The sequence below is a fragment of the Musca autumnalis genome, unplaced genomic scaffold, assembly GCF_047663935.1.
Source record: "Musca autumnalis isolate F117 unplaced genomic scaffold, ASM4766393v1 scaffold_4, whole genome shotgun sequence".
NCBI classification, from domain to species: Eukaryota; Metazoa; Arthropoda; class Insecta; order Diptera; family Muscidae; genus Musca; species Musca autumnalis.
This window is the reverse complement of record NW_027411977.1, coordinates 165,140,025-165,161,953: the sequence shown is the minus strand read 5'-3', so window position 1 is coordinate 165,161,953 and position 21,929 is coordinate 165,140,025. Positions and strand designations below refer to the sequence as shown.

At 36.0% G+C, this 21,929-nt stretch overlaps 1 protein-coding gene across 6 annotated transcripts in view; it reads left to right on the top strand.

The window, feature by feature from the left end:
- LOC141403608 (uncharacterized) overlaps positions 1-21,929 on the top strand; it is a 128,532-nt gene that overhangs the window by 32,756 nt on the left and 73,847 nt on the right. For 2 of the 6 annotated variants that reach the window (XM_073986295.1, XM_073986293.1), the window contains 2 exons: positions 11,590-11,732; positions 11,883-20,449. The exons of 1 other annotated variant lie outside the window; for it this stretch is intronic. In XM_073986295.1, the coding sequence (XP_073842396.1) occupies positions 11,594-11,732; positions 11,883-12,070 (327 nt within the window). In that variant the 5' untranslated portion in view covers positions 11,590-11,593 and the 3' untranslated portion in view covers positions 12,071-20,449. Of the gene's footprint in view, positions 1-5,824; positions 6,071-11,589; positions 11,733-11,882; positions 20,450-21,929 lie in introns of those variants that run through there. 3 more of the 6 variants (XM_073986296.1, XM_073986292.1, XR_012412863.1) reach the window with 3 other exon arrangements.

The following is a 21,929-nucleotide window of genomic DNA, read 5'->3' as shown; positions in this document are numbered from 1 at the left end:
ATCAGGTTATATCGAGAGAATTTTGGCCTGAAAATGCTTTTGTAAAAGAATTTCTGGAAAGGAACGATAAGTTAACACATTTGCCTCCTCGAACAGCTACAGTCTCAAAAAACTGAATAATTCTTTTTTCATTTCCCATCAGAATGTATGGTGTTTAAACACAAAAATAACTCGCTTATTTACTGAAAGCTTCGGGTTTGATTATGATGTAATTGTTTTATCTGAAACTTGGTTAAAAGAATCTGTACTAAATACTAAAATTGTATGTCCTAAATATCAAATATTCAGAAAAGATCGTGTTGGTAAAAAGGGCGGCCTTTTATTCCACTAATTTAATTGAATTAAATAATATTCCTGTTATTGAATTTTTGAGTATATCCATTGAATTAGGCAATTTTAAATTATTTATAACTTGCTCCTATATTCCTCCTTTCTCACAACTTGACATATATAAAAAGCATATATCAGCAATAAGCTAAATCGTTGGCAAGATGACTGAAACTGATCGAACTTTGGTTCTAGGTGATTTTAATATGCCCTATGTTAGGTGGCTTTTATTACCAGATTCCGAAGCTCTAACTCCGCGAATGTTAATCAAGATACATTTGAAGTTGTTAGTCGACTTAGTGATCTCAATCTTCATCAAATAAATGATATACTGAATAGTTATGATAGAATCCTTGATTTAGCACTTGTAAATGTTACTCAATATTTTGAAATAATTAGAATTCCACCCATATCCGCGAAGATATTCATCATCCTTCATTATGTATAACCATGACCCATAAACATTTCCTTGTTGAAAATCAGTCCAACATGTTAATAACTGTCCTTCATTGTAAAAAAAAACAGATTTTCGGAAGCTTAATTCTCTTATTTCTTCTTTTAACTGGACATCTGTATGTCTCTGTAACAGTTATATTTTTCTTGATCTTAAGGTAAATAAATTCTATTATATACTAAATAAATTTATGCTGGAATGTGTTCCAACTATTAAAGTTATAAATTCTAATAAATATCCATGGATTACTCCTGAGTTATCAACCATAAAAAAATTGTAAAACAAAGTTTTTCGGAAATATAAAATTCCGATTCTTCGATTGACTACGCCAATTATTCTGTTGCTAGTTCTAAGTATACGCTAGAATCTCGTAGATTATATAATGAGTACCTCAATAAGATTAAAGATAATTTTAAATCCAATCCCAAGTCCTTCTATGATTTTGTTAATTTGAAAAGAAAAACCCTCTTCTAAGCCCTCTTTACTAAAATTCAATAATCAAGAATTTATTTAAAACACTGATATTGTTGAATGTTTTGCAAATTTTCTTGCTACAACTTATTCAAGTGCATCTTGCCAAATTAGAGTAACATGTCCTTATAAGTTACATTATGCAAAACTGAAAATGCAAACAACTTCTAGTATCCACTTTTTGAAAGTACATTTTGAGACTACAAAAACCCTAGCAGGGTTTTGTCCCGTCAGATCCAGTTCGGATTTTATGGCCTCATTTAAACCGGGCTAAAACTACAGCTTTTTCCATTTATCGGACCTTTATCTCAGTAACGATTAGGAAAAAAAAAATTGTATCCCTAAACTAGTAGAATATTTTGAAGAGACCACATAAGAAAAGCTCCATCTAGGGCACCAAAATCGATAAAATATAAAACATTTTACATGATTGCTGAAATTCTGGTCAGTATCACCCATGGTACAATAATACAGGTAGCATTATCATGCCAGCTGATGGTAACATAATGTGTCAATTGCATTGAATTTATGTCAAATGTTGACATCTTATGTTACCAACAACTGCCGATGCGGCTACCTGTGTATTTGTGCCATGGTATCACCTAAACTATTGGGAGTTGAAGCAAGTAATCTTTTGCAAAAATATTCCAAATAAGGTTCTCAGAAATTCTTCAGTATATTCTGAAACTCTAAAATGCTTACTTCATGTTATTCCAGTGGTATTTTGTATCGTATCTTTTATAGCACGTATTTCAAACACAGTTCACACCAACAGTTTATTTCCGCATTTCGGATTACACCACATTATTGACATATTTATTAAATGGTTGTTATGGAGTTGTGTATTGCATTCCAGGGAATATTTTTCCGAAAGAAAAAATTAAGAAAAAATTACCGGAGATATGGTGCGAAATGTATAAAAATTATGGATATTTTCGATAGTTTATAAAATTTGAGGTAATGAATGAAGTTTTTCGAGTTCATTGTTTATCCGAATATTTTATACTTGTCCTTATCTACAAATTTGCTTCAGAGGTCAAATGAAAATTCACATAGGTTCCAGAGTATAGCCCAGAATTGCTTTAACCATGTTTAGATGGGGCCATAAAATCCAAGCTGGATCTGACACAACAAAACCCAAATAGGATTTTTGGTTTGGGTCTGTACTTTAAAAAAATCCTCCGCAGTCCTATCTCAGATTGATGAAATATATATGCCTTTCTTATATATATATATGACTCTCCCAATACAAAAGTTCACCGGGCGTGACTTTCCCAATACAAAAGTTCGCCGGGCATGATTTTCCAATACAAAAGTTCACCGGGCATGAGTTTCCCAATACAAAAGTTCACCGGGCATGACGTTCCCATTACAAAAGTTCACCGGGCATGACTTTCCCAATACAAAAGTTCACCGGAGATGACTTTTCCCATACAAAAGTTCACCGGCCATGACTTTCCCAATACAAAAGTTCACCGGGCATAATTTTCCCAATACAAAAGTTCACCGGGCATGACTTTCCCAATACAAAAGTTCACCGGGCATGACTTTCCCAATACAAAAGTTCACCGGAGATGACTTTTCCCATACAAAAGTTGACCGGGCATGACTTTCCCAATACAAAAGTTCGCCGGTCATGACTTTCCCAATACAAAAGTTCACCGGGCATGAGTTTCCCAATACAAAAGTTCACCGGGCATGACTTTCCCAATACAAAAGTTCACCGGACATGACTTTCCCAATACAAAAGTTCACCGGGCTTGACTTTCCCAATACAAAAGTTCGCCGGGCATGACTTTCCCAATACAAAAGTTCACCGGGCATGAGTGTCCCAATACAAAAGTTCACCGGGCATGACTTTCCCAATACAAAAGTTCACCGGGCATAATTTTCCCCATACAAAAGTTCACCGGGCATGACTTTCCCAATACAAAAGTTCACCGGGCATGACTTTCCCAATACAAAAGTTCACCGGAGATGACTTTTCCCATACAAAAGTTCACCGGGAATGACTTTCCCAATACAAAAGTTCACCGGGCATGACTATATATATATATTGATAATGTATCTGAACAATGCTTAAGAATTATACTAGGTATCCCATCAGGACCTGGACTTTTAATGGATTTTAAACTTCGAAAACTTTTGGAATATATATATATATATATATATATATATATATATATATATATATTGTACCTTTACATAAGTCTGGTAGTGTGACAAATGTGTCCAATTATGGGGGAATTGTAAAGTTAAGTGCTATTCCTAAGTTGTTCGAAAAATTTATTGCAACTGTAATTTCCTACAAAATTCAAACCATGCTAAGTCCATATCTGCATGGTTTCCGTAGTGGTCCTTCAACTATAACAAATCTTATAGAGTTTACATCGACTGTAATAAATGGATTTATTCAGCGTAGTCAAACTGACAAAATATACACAGATTTCAGCATAGCTTTTGATAGATTATATGGTTTTTAATACTAATTTAGGAAAATGGATATTGTTACGGAATTAGGTTTAACTAATCTCCGTGTAGACGTTGTTTTATTCCCCGATATGATTTGTACCAAATAAAACGGGGTTCGTTTTAGATTACGCTTCTACAATGCTTTATTTACTTTAGTACACTTATTCGGAACTGACTGTTATAGCTAAGTACACAAGTTCCATGTACTGCCGCAGGCTCCCCTGTTGCTGTGCTCACTCTGACTCCATTTAGTGACGTTATCTTTCCCTTGGCCAGATCTGATCTGATGATGGTCTTTGATGCGCCTGTATCCAAGGTCAGAATTCGCTTGTCGCCATTGATATAACCAGTTGTTGTAAGGTTGTGGTTTTTCTGTTGTACTATCGCTATGGAGATTGTGGGGCCGTCGTCGATGGGAGCCAGTTCATGCTCCGCTGGACTGGCTCGATTTAGTTTAACGGTGACTCATTTGCAGAACGTTGAGCCACTCTTTTACTTTCTTTTGACGGGGATGGTGTCGATGACCTCGATCGCTTGCGCTTCGCTCTACATTCACGCTCAAAATGACCCATTTTGTCGCAATTGTGACACCTACCCCTGACCTTAGTTGGTGCTGCCGTATACCTTCCTTTTAATGCCCGCTTCACTGCTGCCTCGATCTCGTTAATACGATATTTGGGTACATCGGACTCGGTATCCAGGTTGCGGATCTTGTGAGTCTGGGGATTGGTGATTATTCTTGCCGTCTCTTGTGTAAGGGCGTACGACACGGTTTCTGCAAATGACGATTTTGGTGACGCATACGTTGCACGTTTGATCTCGGGGTCATGTATACCATTCACAAATGTTTCGATTTTCATACGGTCCAACAATGGATGGTTTTCTCCTGGATACGTCATTAGCACCAAACGTTCTACCTCCGTTGCGAAGTCCTGTAGGGTCTCATTTGGCTTCTGTACTCTTCCCCTTAATTTCATTAAGTAGATGTTTTGCTTATGTTCGCCACTGTACTTACGTTCGAGAGCAGCCATTATATCTCCATAACTGTTTCTAGAAGCGGCAGGAATAGTCTGTATTACCTCAGCAGCACCGCCCTGCAATACCATAAGTAGTGATACAGCCTTGTCGTTCCAAGAATCTCTAGCAGCCACGGTCTCGAACTGTAATTTAAACACATTGAAAGAGGTTGAGAGGTTGAAAGAGGTCGAACGCAGGAGGCTTGATTTTTAACGTGTTATGAATAGCTCTCACTGGGCCACCCTTGATTTCCAGTTCCGACATTTTCTTTTCTATGCCCAGAATCTTCTCATCTTGAGCCAGAAATTTCTCGTCTCTTCATTTCCATCATAAGTCCAGAAGTTTCTTCATTCTTCTTAGGCATCTGTTGTAACATTTTACTGGAATTTTCTTCAACCATTCTACAATTTTCCGCCTTTATTTCCATCATAAGTCTGGAAGTTTCTTCATTCTTTATAGAATTTTCGTCCATTTTAGCATCTAATTTCTCCATCATTTTGGAATTTTCTTCACTTTTCTTATTCATTTCCTGCATTATCATAGTCAGCATAGATTTCAAATCGTCACCCCTGGCAGCTACAGACGAAACTTCCTGAACGCTGGATTCGCCCTTTGCTGATAACTCGACTTCTTCCTTACTGTCGAACTAATATGCGTCGATGTTCATTCCACGGCGCTCGAATTCTTCCAACAAGCGTTTCTGTAGTTCGGACTTGTTGCCAGTAGAAGACAACTCCAACTTACTTAGCTCCTTCTTAAAGTCTTCCACTCGTAGATCCTTAAACTTCATTGTAGGATGATCGTAATCCCACTTCTGACACCAATTGTTACGGAATTAGGTTTAACTAATCTCCGTGTAGACGTTGTTTTATTCCCCGATACGATTTGTACCAAATAAAACAGGGTTCGTTTTAGATTACGCTTCTACAATGCTTTATTTACTTTATTACACTTATTCGGAACTGACTGTTATAGCTAAGTACACAGCTTTACTTTACTTCTTTACTAGTCGATGTTTACACATCCTATAAAATTCATAACTGATCACTGTTTGCCCGTCATCTGATATTTATATGCCCACAGGTATCGTTTGGAAGTATCTACAGCATGCATCTGGCAACCTTGAGAAGCCAACTAAGAACAAACACACAGACGCACACTCGCACCAAACGAACAACAACAACACACATACACGGGATACAAACACAGAAGACAGACATGACGTAATGGACTATTATACAAGAAAGTACAACAAAAACAAAAAATGGGCGATAATTGAATGCTTATGGAAAAACAAATGGAAACAAAGGCACATCAGTAACATGTAAGGTAAGAACTAGAATGATGAAGATGTTTCTACATGGTAGTTGTTGTTACCAAATAAAGTAACCGCGTAATAAAATTTTACGTTACAATTCAAATTTTTAAATTAACGGAAATTAAACTAAATTAACTTAAAGCTATCAGTTACATTCGTAATGTATGCGGATCATGGTGTGTACGCGATCCCTACGTGAAAGGGAGGTCGCCCCCTCAGTCGGCTGGGTGGGAAAGAGAGGCGTGGGAACATTCGTAAAAGAAATTGTAATGTGCTTGTTTTTCTAGGTGTCGCCCTTACGGAAAGTGCCATCATTTTCACTCAATTGCACAATGTTTTGTTTTATATGAGGATGAGACCAAGATTACCCATATATTGTCTTTTATCAGAATGAATAGTTGAAAAATTTATAGTTGTTGCCATTTAAAAAATTGAGTGCATATTAAACTGACGCAATTCACACTCAGTGAGAGAATTTAGATGAGAGGATTTCTTTGTCTATACATCAGCGCCGCTCAGAGGAATACAAACAAAACAAATGCATGTGTCAATGTATGATAGTCAATATGTGTGTTCGTTTACTCAAAATTTATACAAATTGTTACTGGATGATTGTTAGTCGTTTACAAAGACATAAATACAACAAGATAAGACATTTTGTTTGCTATCATTCTTCAGTGAATGGCTTTTGAATTTAACATAATGTTATATCACGATATGGTGATATAACATTTTTTTCTTTTATACATTTTTACGTATTTAACCGAATTTACCGATCCAATTGACATGGAATTATTCTTGAATAGATCCTTGAATTCATAAATTTCGTTTCTGATACCATTACATGAAATGTTCCTCCTTGGTTGCGGTTTTGAAGTAACTGCAACCTGTTAAGGGTAATGTTTCTATACAAAGTTTCGTAAACATTTTTTGTTGCATGCATTTTGTCTAGTCTTAGTTGTATTTATGTCTTTGTCGTTTACAAGAAGTTACTGGACTTGTGCAAATTTGTACAAATTGTTGTGTAAACGAACACACCTAATGGTTCAATGATATTATTCTCATTACTTTTATACTCTATAGATGGCGCAGGATAATAAGATTATAGCTCTGTTCTATAACTGCAAGAATCTACTATTTTTTCGATGCATGCCTACATACGTCCGTATCCACAAAGCGTTTGTGGAGAAAAAGTAGAACATATCGCTCATTTACTCAAAGAGTGACACTTTTCAAAAAATCCAGTTTCGAGAAAAACGCGTTTTAAGTTGGCGATCGATATTTGACTTCCAAACTTGAAAAGATTATTACCTAAAAAATAAAATAACCCGACCCTACTTCGCAAACAGCTAGCCAGATATCAGTACTAAATTTTTGTGCAGGATCTAGCATGATTTGAAGTGTGTTAGTGCTTAATAAACACAAAAAAAAACATTTTTACTGAATTATGCCAAACTCGTAGTAAATGACTGTCACACGTTAATTTTTAGAGGTATATACATGAAAATTTGACACAAGATAAAGTAAAAGTCGCGGCAAAAATAGAAATTGCTAACTCAGAAAACACATTTTTTAAGTTATGCCACTCTTTGAGTAAATGAGCGAGGGTATACAATTGGTCTGTTCCAAAACTGCAAGTATTTTTACTATTTTCTTCGATAAAATAAAGAAAAAATTGTTATTGTAGTAAAAATTAGTAGATTCTTGCAGGTTCTGGAACAGAGCAAATTTCAAGTTAAATAAATTCAACTTTGCCAGAACGTATAATATTTTTTGTATATATGTATGTGTGTGTTTTATATTTCGAAAACAAAAGCAAAACATAAAATATATTTTTATGAAAGAAAATTATTTGTTTCTACGAATGAAACATATGTTATGTGTTTTCATCGCGGTTTTCAGTCTTAAACGGGATTTCGGCCTTAACCTATTTGGGAAATATGGATACCCACGGGAGAACCCCAGAGAGCGTTGTTGTAGTAAGAAAGTAAATAATTGTTGTACGTTGCGTCATGTATTAGGCATGTCAGTAAAGGAAAAATTGTTATCGTGGTAAAACATTTTAGATTCTTGTCGGTTCCGAAAAAGCCATAATGTTTATTTACGAAAACAAATCCAGATTTGTCTGCATTATATATAACAACAATAAAAATAATATTTTATAAAAGAGGAAACACTATATTTTCACCAATTTTCACCTATCTGTAAAGCGATCCTTTACCCAAAAACTGGCAAAACTGGAAGAAATTTTATAAGAGAGAGAGAGAGAGAGAGAGAGAGAGAAAAATGGCTTTCTCTTCAACCACAGGCTACCAGAAAATTTTCTTCGGGTAGAAAGTGAATGGCCATTTCTTTGACGATTACTTGACAATGAAGGAAAAAGAAACAAAAACAAGAATAAACCGAGAGTTAATAAAACAAAATTAAAACAAGTGAGCAAAGGCTATAGTTGGGACAGGGCTGACGATGTGATACCCTACATTAAGATATGTGATGATTGTTTTTTTTTTTTTTTTTGACAATTGTCACCAACATAGTGGGTAATTTCTGTTTAAAGAATTCGCCTAAAGCTGTTTGATTGCATTGCTGCCCAAAAGTGTCCAGCGTAGAACGTGGCAAGAATTTTCCCATGCCACCACCCATCATAACATCGAAATTACGTCATGAAAGTTGTGTAATTAACTGCTGGGCCATATCCATACAGGTTCCATGGCGACGAACTTTTTGAGGAATATCTGCATCACATTCCCAAAAACGACTGGCAACTTTGGCATATAAACCCGAAGTGGTGGTTATAAATCCTGTGGACATGCCAGCCTTTTGAGCCCAATCAGCAGTGGATTCTAAATGATTTGCGGGATCCATACTCATGCTGCAATTACCCGCAGCAACATTTGCTGTTACACCAATGGAGATTATTTGGGTCTTTACCCCACACAAATAAGCTGTGGCGGTACAAGCGGAATCGGGAACTTGAGCATTGCTGCAATAAGTCTTTAAACAAAGAAAGGGTTTTTCTTTTCCTTAAAATATCGCTCACATATATCGCTCTTTGTTGTTGGCTTCGTCATCTTCAAACACACAAAAAATTAAATTATTGTGTGTTGATTATGGTCTTTTAAACTGTTTTAGAGACCAATGTGCTTTTTACATTAGCACGAAAAACAGGTTTTAGGACTGTTTCGTCATTTATTTACTAAAACAGGCAACATTTTGCGCCATTTACCATACAAAAATAAATGACGATAGCTGCTTCATTTATTCTAAACAACGCACGAAAACACCATACTATGTATTATACGCAACCCTGCTTTTTCGTCATAAACTGGTTTGTGTGTGTTGTAGAAAAATAGAAATACTCAAACGATGACAAAAGTGTAAATAAATGGTTAAAAAACATGCAAAAGTTATATTTTTTAATTTTGAATTAAGTCAAGTTAGTTGGTAAACATTAGTGTTGTGAAATTCTTATTTTTTGGAACTAAAATTATTGTGTGCGTGTGTATGTGTTATTGTATCCGCCCAGTAGAAAGTGTCTTGAACACAACATTGACGAATCGTTTAAGACAATGCTATATCCCTGAAGACACCTTGCAGACAGCAATGTGAAATCATCGACGAAATTTTCACACAAATGTCCCAGTATTCGTGTAAGACAACTTGAGCGACAGGGAAAGCGAAGTTGTCACTGAAGACAACTTCGATGACAAAACTCCCTACTTTTCGTTGATGACAACTTCGACGACTGAAAACCCCATATTTCGTTGACGACTGTTCCATAGACACTCTCTTGTTATTAGTCATCGATGACCCAACTAAAGACAATTTAATTTATTTTGTCGTGTGTCAATTTTTTAATTAAATTATAAAATTTAATATGTTTACAAATTTTATCTTAAATGAATAATACTTAGCTCCCATATTTCCGCCAGTCACCATTTTCTTCAAACTTTGGCACACCGTACTACCCCAGCCGACTGAAGGGCGATCTACACATCCTAATTTATGGATTCTGCAAAAGGAAACTATGATAAATTAATTTTGTATATTGCCACTAATATTTTCTAAAATCTTACCGAGCTTCATATTGGGATTTTCAAACCTCTGCTTTGACTTCGACCTTAATACACGAATTTAAAGAATTATTACAATTATTTTAAATGCAATTTAATCTACTTATTCTAACTTATAGGTCATTTAGATATGGCATCATTAGCCGGATTTAGCCCATTATCAGGTTTTATTTGCTAAATCCAGCTAAAATCTACCAGATTTCCCATACAAAAATAAATCCTCCTATTGAGTGGATTTGTTTTAAATCTGGCATAAATCCTCGTATACAACTCTGTTTTTTGCAACATGTTGCTGGAAAATACAAAAAGTTGCAAGCTGGCACAAGAAACAAGGTAGATGCATCGGTGAATTGCTACACTAAAAATAATTTAAAATTTAAAAATTTGTAAACAAGGCGAAAAAAATAAATTTGTTTTGATGTACAAAGTTGATTTTAATCAACCAAGACTAATATTTACGATGTCTATACGATAAAATAATTCGTTTATTTATTTTATATGGGCAAACTGCTATAAAATAATTCTTTATTTGCTCTTTAGTTAGCATTAGTAGACGAATTCAATTTACAAAAAATTCTTTTGACGTTTCAAATTCGATTAGATGGGCTGATGCATCTACCTTGGTAATTGTGCGAACGAACATCAGCTGACTGCCATTTAAATCCTCCAAAATGTATATCTAAATGCAAAGAGATTTGCACTGGATTTATTAAATCCAGTCGAGGATTTATGGCTAGTCTAAATGAACTATTACCCTTTTCCAGTTAATGCGCAATAAATAATAAATACAGTTTAGTTCGTGACGCGGTTTACGAATTTTATATTATTACATTTGTTACAAATAGAAAATTTTCTTTTTGCATAAACATGTGTGCAATAATTTCAAAGCACGCTTTTTAAGAATTTTTCGGTTTTGTTCGAGACACACTGCAAGATATGGTCATGCAACTTGTCGTACATGACAATTTTGGAAATTTCGTCAACGCATCGTCAATGAAAATGTCATCGAAGAGTCAATTTTCTACTGGGCGTGTGCATGTGCGATTGTGTGCGTAAGCAAATGACGCAAAAAACAGATGTAAATACACTTCATTTGTTTCTAGGATTTCGTAAAACGAAATCATTTAATGTGCATATGTAAATTGGACTCAACAAACCAATCATTATAAATTGTTGTAGTTATCTGTTCGTGTGTGCGCTTAAAATATGAGGAGCTAACTGTAGCAATAACCACTGCGGCAGCAGCAGCGCAATGTTGTCCAGCGCTACCACAACAACTAGCGGATAGCAACCCATACAGTTTAGGTTCAGTTTTTGACAGCGACGCCAGAAAAAAGCTCCCCAACACCTCTCTGAGGTGTAAAAAAATTTGTAAAGAAAGCCCAACCACTCACAGTGGTTATCAGTAATGGATCAATCATAATGTGTGCCTGCATGTCTGCTTCCTATCTTTACAGAGTCATGCCGAACACTTGTCATTCAAATGTGACTACTGTGCCCGCCTTTTCAAACACAAGAGATCACGAGATCGTCATACCAAATTGCATACCGGAGATCGGCGTTATCGGTGTCCTCATTGCGAGGCAGCATTTTCAAGAAGGTAAGACTTATTCCGATTGCATATTACACTTTTGCTAAGAAAAAGAAATAGCTACAACGAACGAAGATTAATTTAAATCATTCTACACCTTCCCTCCCCGTGTATATCGACCATTTGAAAATTCACATCAAAACACACGACAATCAAAAGCCATTCCAGTGCACAATATGCAATCGTGGTTACAACACAGCTGCAGCTTTAACTTCACACAGGCAGCCCTGCTGGCGGCAGGAGGCAATCCCCAGGCTTTGAATTACAGTCCGCGTTCAACTGGATCTGCATCGAGTAATGGTAGTCTACAAAAAAGACGTTATGCCTTGGCAGTCCCAATCGCTTAGAATTTAGCAAGCGTGGCCGGTCGTCATCTTCGAATGTGTTGAAATGTACATTTTGTTCGAAATCAGATTTCAGTACGTTGGAACATAAAGGAAAAACTGTCATCATAGTAAAAAATAGTGGATTCTTGCAGGTTCTGGAACAGAGCAATTGTATCATGAGGAAAAACGAATGTATATTTTACATTTAATTGCACACTTTTCATTCATATTTTCCATTAATTCTGAAAATGTTTGTATTTTCAGTACATTTTTTGGTCTGTTCCAGTACTGCAAGAATTTTCTAATTTTTACTATTTTTTCGATAACATAAAGGAAAAAATGTTATCGTAGTAAAAACTAGTAGCTTCTTGCAGGTTCTGGAACAGGCATTTTATTTGTTTCATGCTCTGTTCCAGAACCTGCAAGAAGCTACTATTTGTTACCCCGATAACATTTTTTTCTTAATGTTATCGTGTTTAGACACACAAATTTTTCGGGAAAGTAAATTCAGTTTTTAGGCAATAGGGCGTAGGAAAGAGTATTGGGCAGCTCTTTCCTCTCCGCTCTCTTCCAAAAAACTCAATTTAATTTCCCGAGAAATTTGTGTGTTTAAACACAGACTAGAATCTGCTATTTTTTACTACGATAGCATTGCTCTGTTCCAGTACTGCAAGTATCTACTAATTTTTACTACATTTTTCGATAACATAAAGGAAAAAATGTTATCGTAGTAAAAAATAGTAGCTTCTTGCAGGTTCTGGAACAGAGCACATGTTTTCCTTTATGTTATCGGAAAAAAATAGTGGTTGACTGAAGCTGAGTACACATTGCCAGTTTTGAATGACAGCTTTGTTGGTGCTTGCTAGTGTGGCCGTTCATTTTTGTCATTCATCATGCAACCACAAAATGTTTCGTGGTTGCTGGACGGTTGGACAGTTATCGATAACTGCGAAATATCGACATTCAAAACTGACAATGTGTACTGCTCTTGACAAAAGTGAACGGCCACACTGGCAAGCAACAGTTCAGTCATAACATGTCAGCTGCTACCTTTTCTTGAGGAAAAATGTTCAAAATTTCAAAAGTAGTGGTCTCTTGAAGTTCTGAAACAGAGCATATATTTTTATGAGCGCATTTATTGAAATTCATAATACAATGAATATAAGGTAGGCCAAAGCTGATTACAATTTTTTTCGTATGTACTATTCTGTCAAAAGCAGAGTTCATGTTGCTGAAATCATGCAATAATAAATGTAGATATATCCGTGTAATTATTACAACAAAAAACTTCCGCTGACCGTAGTATGCAACGCATAGTACCCAAACATACGGTATATCAGCTTCTCAAGTAGGGTATTTCATTTTATTTAAGTAATTCCAAAACTATTGACAGAGGAAACAGAGCTCTATTGTCGGCAGTTTCAAACTATGCATTGCACTATAGGTACATTCTGGAGGTATTTTGATGTTTTCAATGCGAAAATTAGACTGTTTTATATTGGTTCATTTTCCGACAATATATATTGAGTTAAATATTCATTTTTTGCATAATTGTTTGTGGCATGGACTAATAAATGTATAGACAGAGAAATTGTGTTTGTTTTTTAGGTGTTGCCCTTACGTAAACTGCGCAGCAAAATTTTTTGGATAAATTGCTATATTTTAATGAATATTTTTATATGAGGATGTAAATGCGGCCAAGATTACCCATATATTTTCTCTGTTGCAGAACCTGAAAGAAGCTACTGTTTATTGTTTATTTTTAATATGGCCTCATGAGTTTTTTATCTGTCTATAGCAGGGTAAACACCGACAGTCAACGTACTTTTACAATTTTCTGGCAAATAAAAGCTTTTGTTTAGCTAAAAATATTTAGTATACAAAGTATTATTTAAAGATTAGGAAAGTAATTATTCAGCTAGACATTGATATTAAAGAAATTAGATCTCGATGACTGCAAGTTTCGTTGGTCAGTGTGTACTATGTTTATAACACAGCTGATTTGATAAACATGAAGAAGTTGGCGGAAAATATTAAATTCAACAATTGAAGGTGTCTACCATTTTTTATTTTCCATTTAAAATTAAATGGAACGCAGTGCGATGTTTGCCATACATATTTATTGATATCGTTAAGATTTTCACTGGTAAACATTTATTTTAGGGAATATTACCTGACTACCACCAAACTCAATATGTCCATTTCTCTCTGGGAGCCCCATTAGCCCCGATCAAAATTGTGACCAATTCTTTTTTTCATTTTTTCTAATCATGCTACAGATTACAAGAAATGGAAAAATACATTACCGACTATTGTGATATCTCCCTTGTTATCTCAAAATTTCCTGACGATTGGATCAAAATTGCGACACTGTAGCGTGATTACAAAAAATGGAAAAATGAGATGCATAACCGATTATTGCGATGCGTGATTTTCTACTTTCATAGCCAGTCTTTGCATTCGGAAAGTCCCCAACCAAAGCTGAGATATCGTTAGCGACTATTGCGATATCTTCATTGTTTGACCTTCTACAAAAACCTGCTTTACATCGTTGTAAATGTGATATTTTCTTCTTTCATTGTCAGGATTTGCTTTTGGCATACCCTTCATAGAAGCTGAGATATTCGGTTTGAAAAAAAAACATTCACTTTTTCTCCAAATACGTTTTTTCCAATTCCGACCCCTGAATATTATCTGGCCATCAGCAAAATCAGTAGTCTACTTCCCCTCCCGGACCCCCATTGTAATTGTTCCACAAACATCCCAGGCGGGACTTCCTCATATCAATGAGTGCACCCCGATTCATATTAACTCAAAGATATGGGACCTACTGTTTATCGCCGAGTCCGAAAGGCGTGTCTAAGACACCACTTGTAGAGAAGTTGTACAAGGCTGAAATACTCAGAAAATGTCGCCAACATTACTGAGGGATATTTGCAAGGCGGGTGTGCATTCCATTGCACCACATTAACACCCAAAATTTCGTGACGATCCGATCAAAATTACGACCTGTAACGTGATGTATTACCGACTATTGCGATATCTCCGTTATTTGGCCAACTACGCTAACATACTTTGCATCATTGTAAAGACGGGATTTTCTACTTTCATAGCCAGTCTTTGTTTTTGGAAAGTCCCGACAACCTACTTGACATCGTTATAAAGGTATACCCCCTATAGAAGCTGAGATATCCGACCCCTAAATATTATCTGACCATCACCAAAATCAATAGGCTTCTTCCCATCCGCGACCCCCATCAACACCAAAATTTGGTGACGATCCGAACAAAATTGCGACCTGTAGCGTGATTACAAAGTTTAGATGGACGGACGGGCGGCCAACTGTTTGGCCAAAACCAACATATAATACCCTCTCCACATAGTGGTGTAGGGTATAAACATTGTTACCAGTAGTGGAATTTCGTAACGCATTTTTTGGTTACCGACAATAATCGGTAAAATTAAAATGCGTATAATTTCAGTAATTAACGAAATTTATTGCTAAGTTAGCAACCAAAATAAAGTTTTCGCTAAGTCCTACGGCCCTCAATCTCCTGTCATACGAGGTTGCTAAGAATCCCAGGAGGTAAAACAAAACATACTCTGAATATTAGTACATGGAACTTGCGAAGTCTTTATGAATCTGAAAATTTTTCTAGTACCGTCAATGAAATGAATAAATTGAAAATCGATATTTTAGGAGTCTGCGAAACCTGGTGGTCTGACAGTTTCTGAAAATGTTAAAATTTTTTATTCAGGAAATATGAATAAAAATCACAGGAACGGTGTTGGAGTTATTGCTAAAAAACATACAGCAAAATGTGGAAAATATAGCAAATGTGATAGAACAATGCATATACAATTGGAAGCAAGACCACTAAAAATAAATATTATACAAGTATATGCACCTACCGCCGATAAAAGCAAAGAATAAGTCGAAGAGTTTTACGAAGATATCAAATACTTAATGAACCTGACTAAACACCATGAAATAACAATAGTTCAAGGCGACTTCAATGCTAAAGTGGGCCAAGATATAGTGCCCGGGATTACGGGAAAACATGGCCTAGGAGAGAGGAATGAAAGAGACAGCAGAATGATCCAATTCTGTCAGGAACATAACATGAAAATTACAAACACAATTTTCTCCCTTCCACCTAGAAGACTGTATACCTGGAAGTTACCCCAGGATAGACCAACAAACATAGTGAGGAATCAAATCGATTATATATTGATTAACAAACGCTATTCCTCTTTTGTAACAAAAACCTCTACGTATCCAGGAGCGGACGTCCCATCTCCGATCATGTATTACTAATGACAAAGCTACAAACAAAGCTAAGGACAAATATGAAGAAAAAAATACGTAAGAGAATTAACGTTGAGAAACTTGATGAGATATCAGTAAAAACAGAAATAAAAGCCCTCATAGAGCATATGGAAGTCGGTAAAACAATCGCTAAAATCAATAGCAGATAATAGTTTAGGAAGCAATTCAAGAAAACGGAAGAATGAATGGATGACTACAGAAATACTTGGCCTAATGGAAGAACGTCGAAAATATAAGATTCCAACTACGAATTATATCATGAATTAAATAAAGAAGTGCAATCTGCAATCAGAGCAGCGAAAAATGATAATCTGAGCAAACAATGTCAGGAGATCGAAAGATTACAAGAACTTCATGACGATTTTAATCTCCACAAAAAATCAAGGAAGCAGCGGGAATATATCGTAAATCATTGCCAAAAGTTCTATACAATAGCAACAATGAAGCTATTTTTGATATTACGGAGAAAAAAGCTATATGGCAGAATTACATAACCTCTCTTTATACAGATGAAAACAGATCAAACTTCGACATAATGGAACCCGAACCACAAGTAGGAACTCCGATAACTAAACACGAAGCTGAAGCTGCTATTAAATCTTTAAAAATTAAGAAAGCATGTGGTACAGATGAAATTCCATCTGAAATTCTTAAACTGATTGAAGGCGATAATATCAACATACTTGTAAAGCTTTTTAATTGCATATATGAAACCGGTAAATATCCACAGGACTGACTAGAATCTACGTTCATAGCTATTACTAGACATCCAAACACATGCAACGATTATAGACTAATTAGTCTTATGAGCCATGCTCTTAAAATTTTTCTCAAGATAATTCATGGCAGGATATATAAAAGATGTGAAAATGTTATGGGATTCTCTCAATTCGGCTTTAAAAAAGGAATGGGAACACGTGAAACGCTTTTTTCAATTGAAGTTCTTCTTCAAAAATGTAAAAATGCTCATAAAGGCGTTTATATTTGCTTTATAGACTATGAAAAAGCATTTGATACAGTCAAACACGATAAACTTGCAGAAATCCTTGCATCTATTGGTAACGAACAATAGGAAATTGGCTGCATAAAAAGTTTATATTGGTAACAGACGGCACAGGAGAGATGACTGAAGATATAATAATATCTAAAGGTGTTAGGCAAGGATGTATATTGTCACCTTTACTATTCAAAGTATACACCGAAAGAATATTTCAGGAATCAATTAAAGATGTTCGGAAAGGAATATTTGTAAATGGCGCTTTCCTCAACAATATAAGATATGCAGACGACACAACAATCTTTGCTGACAGCATGTCAGGTATTCAATATCTCTTAAATAGGCTGGTAGAAAAAAGCGAGTTGTATGGGTTAAAAATCAATATTAAGAAAACAAAATATATGATTGTGAGCAAAGAAAACCGCTGTCCCCCTTTCACACTAACAATAAAAGATACACCAATAGAGATAGTATACAGCTTTAAATATCTCGGTGCAGTGATCAATGACAAGCTGGATAACTCATCCGAAATAAGATGCCGAATTGAAATGGCGAGGGAAGCCGTCATCAAGTACAAAAAAATCTTTACCAGCCATGATATAAACATAAAAACCAAGCTGCGATACATGAAAACATATGTATGGTCAGTTCTGTTATACGCTGTCGAAGTTTGGACCTTAAAGGCAACAGATATTAAACAAGTAAGAAAAGTCTATAGTCGGACGGAGCCGACCATGGGATACCCTATACCACTATCCCTGGACATCGCTCTCTACGGAACTTCTTTTCAATGATTGTGAAAATTTAATTATCAAATATCCGAGATGTAATGTATAATAATTATGACCAAAACCAAAAACTTATTTAGCATGACAAATATGCTGTTTATATTATAGCTTTTTCGGGGTTAACCTTCATTATCGGGATTTAACTGCTTAATCCGGTCAACTTCATCAAGATTTACCACACAAATTTAAATCTTCTCATGACCGGATTTGTTTGAGATCCTGCACGAAATCTGAGTACTAATGTAATCCAACACTGTTTTTGTACTAAAAAAAATTCAACTCATTTTCTATTGTACGAAATGTTGCAAGCGTTTTCACAAAGCATTTGTTTACATTTTGTTTGTTTACACAAAAACAGAAATACATTTCCTGAAAAAATTGAGATGAATTCGCAAAGACGTATATAAATAAATATTTTTTCAATAACAAAATAAAATAGAACTTCCTTTTTTTCGCAGGAGAAGGAAAAGTCGATCGTAAATTGTTGTGTACCAACAGTTACTATCACATTCAACAAGCATCACAAACAACAAGAACCCATTCACGATTCTGACAATTAACTACTCCAAGATATTTGGTTCAACGTTCGATAGCATGTTCGCGCAAGCCACAACTATTTGCAATAAGATCAGAAGTAGGAACAAGGTCTTCGAGTCGCTGGCCGGCAGCATTTGGGTGCTAACAAAGAAACCTTGTTGTCCTTTTACAAAGTAATAAGCCGGTTTGTGTAAGCTATACGGCGCAGACGTGGAATGTAAATCATAGAATATTCAAACCTGACAGAATGTCGCTCTGAGGACTGCAGCACGAATGCATGACATCAGTGAACCATGAGGAGACGTAGGTTTTACGCATCAATACAACAGGATGTTCTTTATGAGGTACTTGCTTTGGTGTTGTCGCGATGATCATCTCTGCCACAATTTAATAGACAGGAGAGATCTTCTTGCTCTAGATAGAGAAAGGTCCAAAGTTATGAGAATGAGAACATCTAGACCAACGAGCCTATCAGGCAGCTTGAATAACAGAGATACTGTGCGAATGCCGTATTTGGAGACCATCCACATCCATCGCAGTAAAAGAACCCCTGCTGCCAAGGCCAGAATTGATGCCACTATACCCAACAATTTCCCGACATGTGGATTGCGACCACTCGACATGCTGCATTTGTTCCGCTGCCTGACTAACCCCTCCGGTTCTTTAAGGACGCAACCAATGCAAGTTGCAGATTTTTTGAGTCTGGATACAGAGGAACCGGATAACTGAAACAATACACGAGCGAACATAATTGCGTGGCTAAAACAACAATAAAAACCCATGATAGGAGGAAACTGTTTGCTCCGTCTTCTTTTTCGAGATTCATTCCAATGCAATGCCGGAATCAATCTTACAGATCGCGGCCAAAATTGTCCCCAACTGATTAAACATTTTCAATGCCCAACATGTCATGTGAAAAGGAGTTAATGTTACAACAAGATGGTAATATCCTGCCGCCATGGATAGGGGATGGAGACGATTAGAAACAGTTTGATAATGGGTTGTTAAACTTTGTCAAAATATTTCAGTTGCGCACCAATGCATTGTTCCTCGAAAATTCAACTAAATGCATCAGAAATAAAAATCATACATTCTTGCTTATTACTAGACAGCGGAATTTTATGCAACCTCTATTTTTGGTCCGATTTATCTAAAATTTTGAGACTGGGCATATTTTTGGCTTCTGATTACATTGCAATCGAAACATATGACATATGCAAAATTATGCAAAATGCATATATTTTTGCATATGCAAAAGTTATGCATTTTACATATTTTCTTATGCAACAAATATTTCAATAATAGGTACAAAAATGTTTGTGTGTACAATTTTTTTGTTTAAAATTCTCGTCAGACAAGTCAATAAAATAGAGAAATGTATAACTACAGCCACAACCTTCAAAATACCGAAAATCGGGAGGTATCGCTCTATGGGGGCTAAATGAAGGCCTGAACCTAAACCGACAAATATTGGGTGGAAAAATTTTTACCCCCAAGGAAGACTTAATACCAAATTTCAGCCATTCCGGAGGGATATTGAGACCACAACCTTCAAAATACCTAAAATGGGGAGGTACTGTTCTATGGGGGCTATATGAGGACGTGGACCTATACCAACAAATTTCAAGTGGAAAGTTTTATACCCACATCGCACAGTGGTCCCACTTGTATGGAAAAGAGTGCCAAAAATAGTTCTGATCGAGCTACCGCCTCCAAATTTTAAACGTAGGTTTATAACAAGCCAAAAATATAGAGAACCATTTTTAGTGGATGTAGGTCCATATTTGGGTATAGATCCCATAGAAAGGTACCGCCCGATTTGTGGTATTTTGACGATTTTGGCCAAATTAACCAACCGATTTGGATGTTATTTTGCATTTTGAGTTCTGAGTGAATAAACTACCTACTTGCAAAAAATATTCAATATAGGTCCACGTTTAGGTATAGCCGCCATATAAGTGTACCCTCAGATTTTCGGTATTTTGAAAATTTTAGCGAAATTTTCCAACTGATTTGGCTGTAATTTAGCATTTTGAGTTCTGAGTGAACCAAATACCTTCATGCAAAAAATGGTCAATATCGGTCTATGTTTAGGCATAGCCCTCATATAAACGTACCTCCCGATTTTCGAAATTTTGACGATATTACCCACATTTTCCAACCGATTTGGCTGTAATTTTGCATTTTTAATTCTGAGTGAGCAAAATAACTCCTTGCCAAAAATGTTCATTATAGGTCCAAGTTTAGGTATAGCTCACATATAAACGTACCTCCCGATTTTCGGAATTTTGACGATTTTACGGGCGTGGTGTAAGAGAAATAACTTAGGGGGTGGCAGATGTGGGCAGCTGGACTTTTTTTAATCGTAAACCAGAGACTATCCCCTGCATTCTACAAAAAAATCATTTTGAAAATTGCACATTTACATCTCCAATTTTTTATAATTTTACTCATAACCTACGAATGCTTTGCCGATGTATTTTTCGTTTTTAAGGCCTCACATACAAATCACAACTTCTTCGACTTAACTTGGTGTATAACCGCTGTAAATTTACAAAAATTAAGATGGTTGTTAAAAATTTGATATGTTTAGAGAATATTTATTTCAATCGCAATAAAATTTGTCGCTATAAATTTTTAGATTTTTGTCCACGGGCGGAACCACTGTGCATCGAAGACAAAATGCCAAATTTCATATCGGTGGGATATTGAGGCCACAACCTTCACAATACCGAATATCGGGAGGTACCATTCTATGGGGGCTATATTAAGACGTAAACCTATATCGAGAAATTTTAGGTGGAAAGTTTAATACCCTCAAGGAATACTTAATATCAAATTTTAGCCTTTTCGGAGGGATATTGAGGCCACAACCTTCGAAATACCAGAAACCCGGAGGTACCGTTTTATGGGGGCTATATGAAGACGTGAACCTATACCGAGAAATTTCTGGTGGGAAGTTTTAAATCCCCAACGAAACCAAATACCAAATTTTAGTCATTTCGGTGGGATATTGAGGCCACAACCTTCAAAATACCGAAAATCGGGAGGTCCCATTCTATGGGGGCTATATGAAGACTGGGACCTATGCCGACAAATTTCAGGTGGAGTGTTTTATACCCCCAACGAAGACTAAATACCAATTTTCAGTCATTTCGGTGGGATATTGAGGCTACAAATTTCAAAATGCCGAATATCTGTAGGTACTGTTCTATGGGGCCTATATGA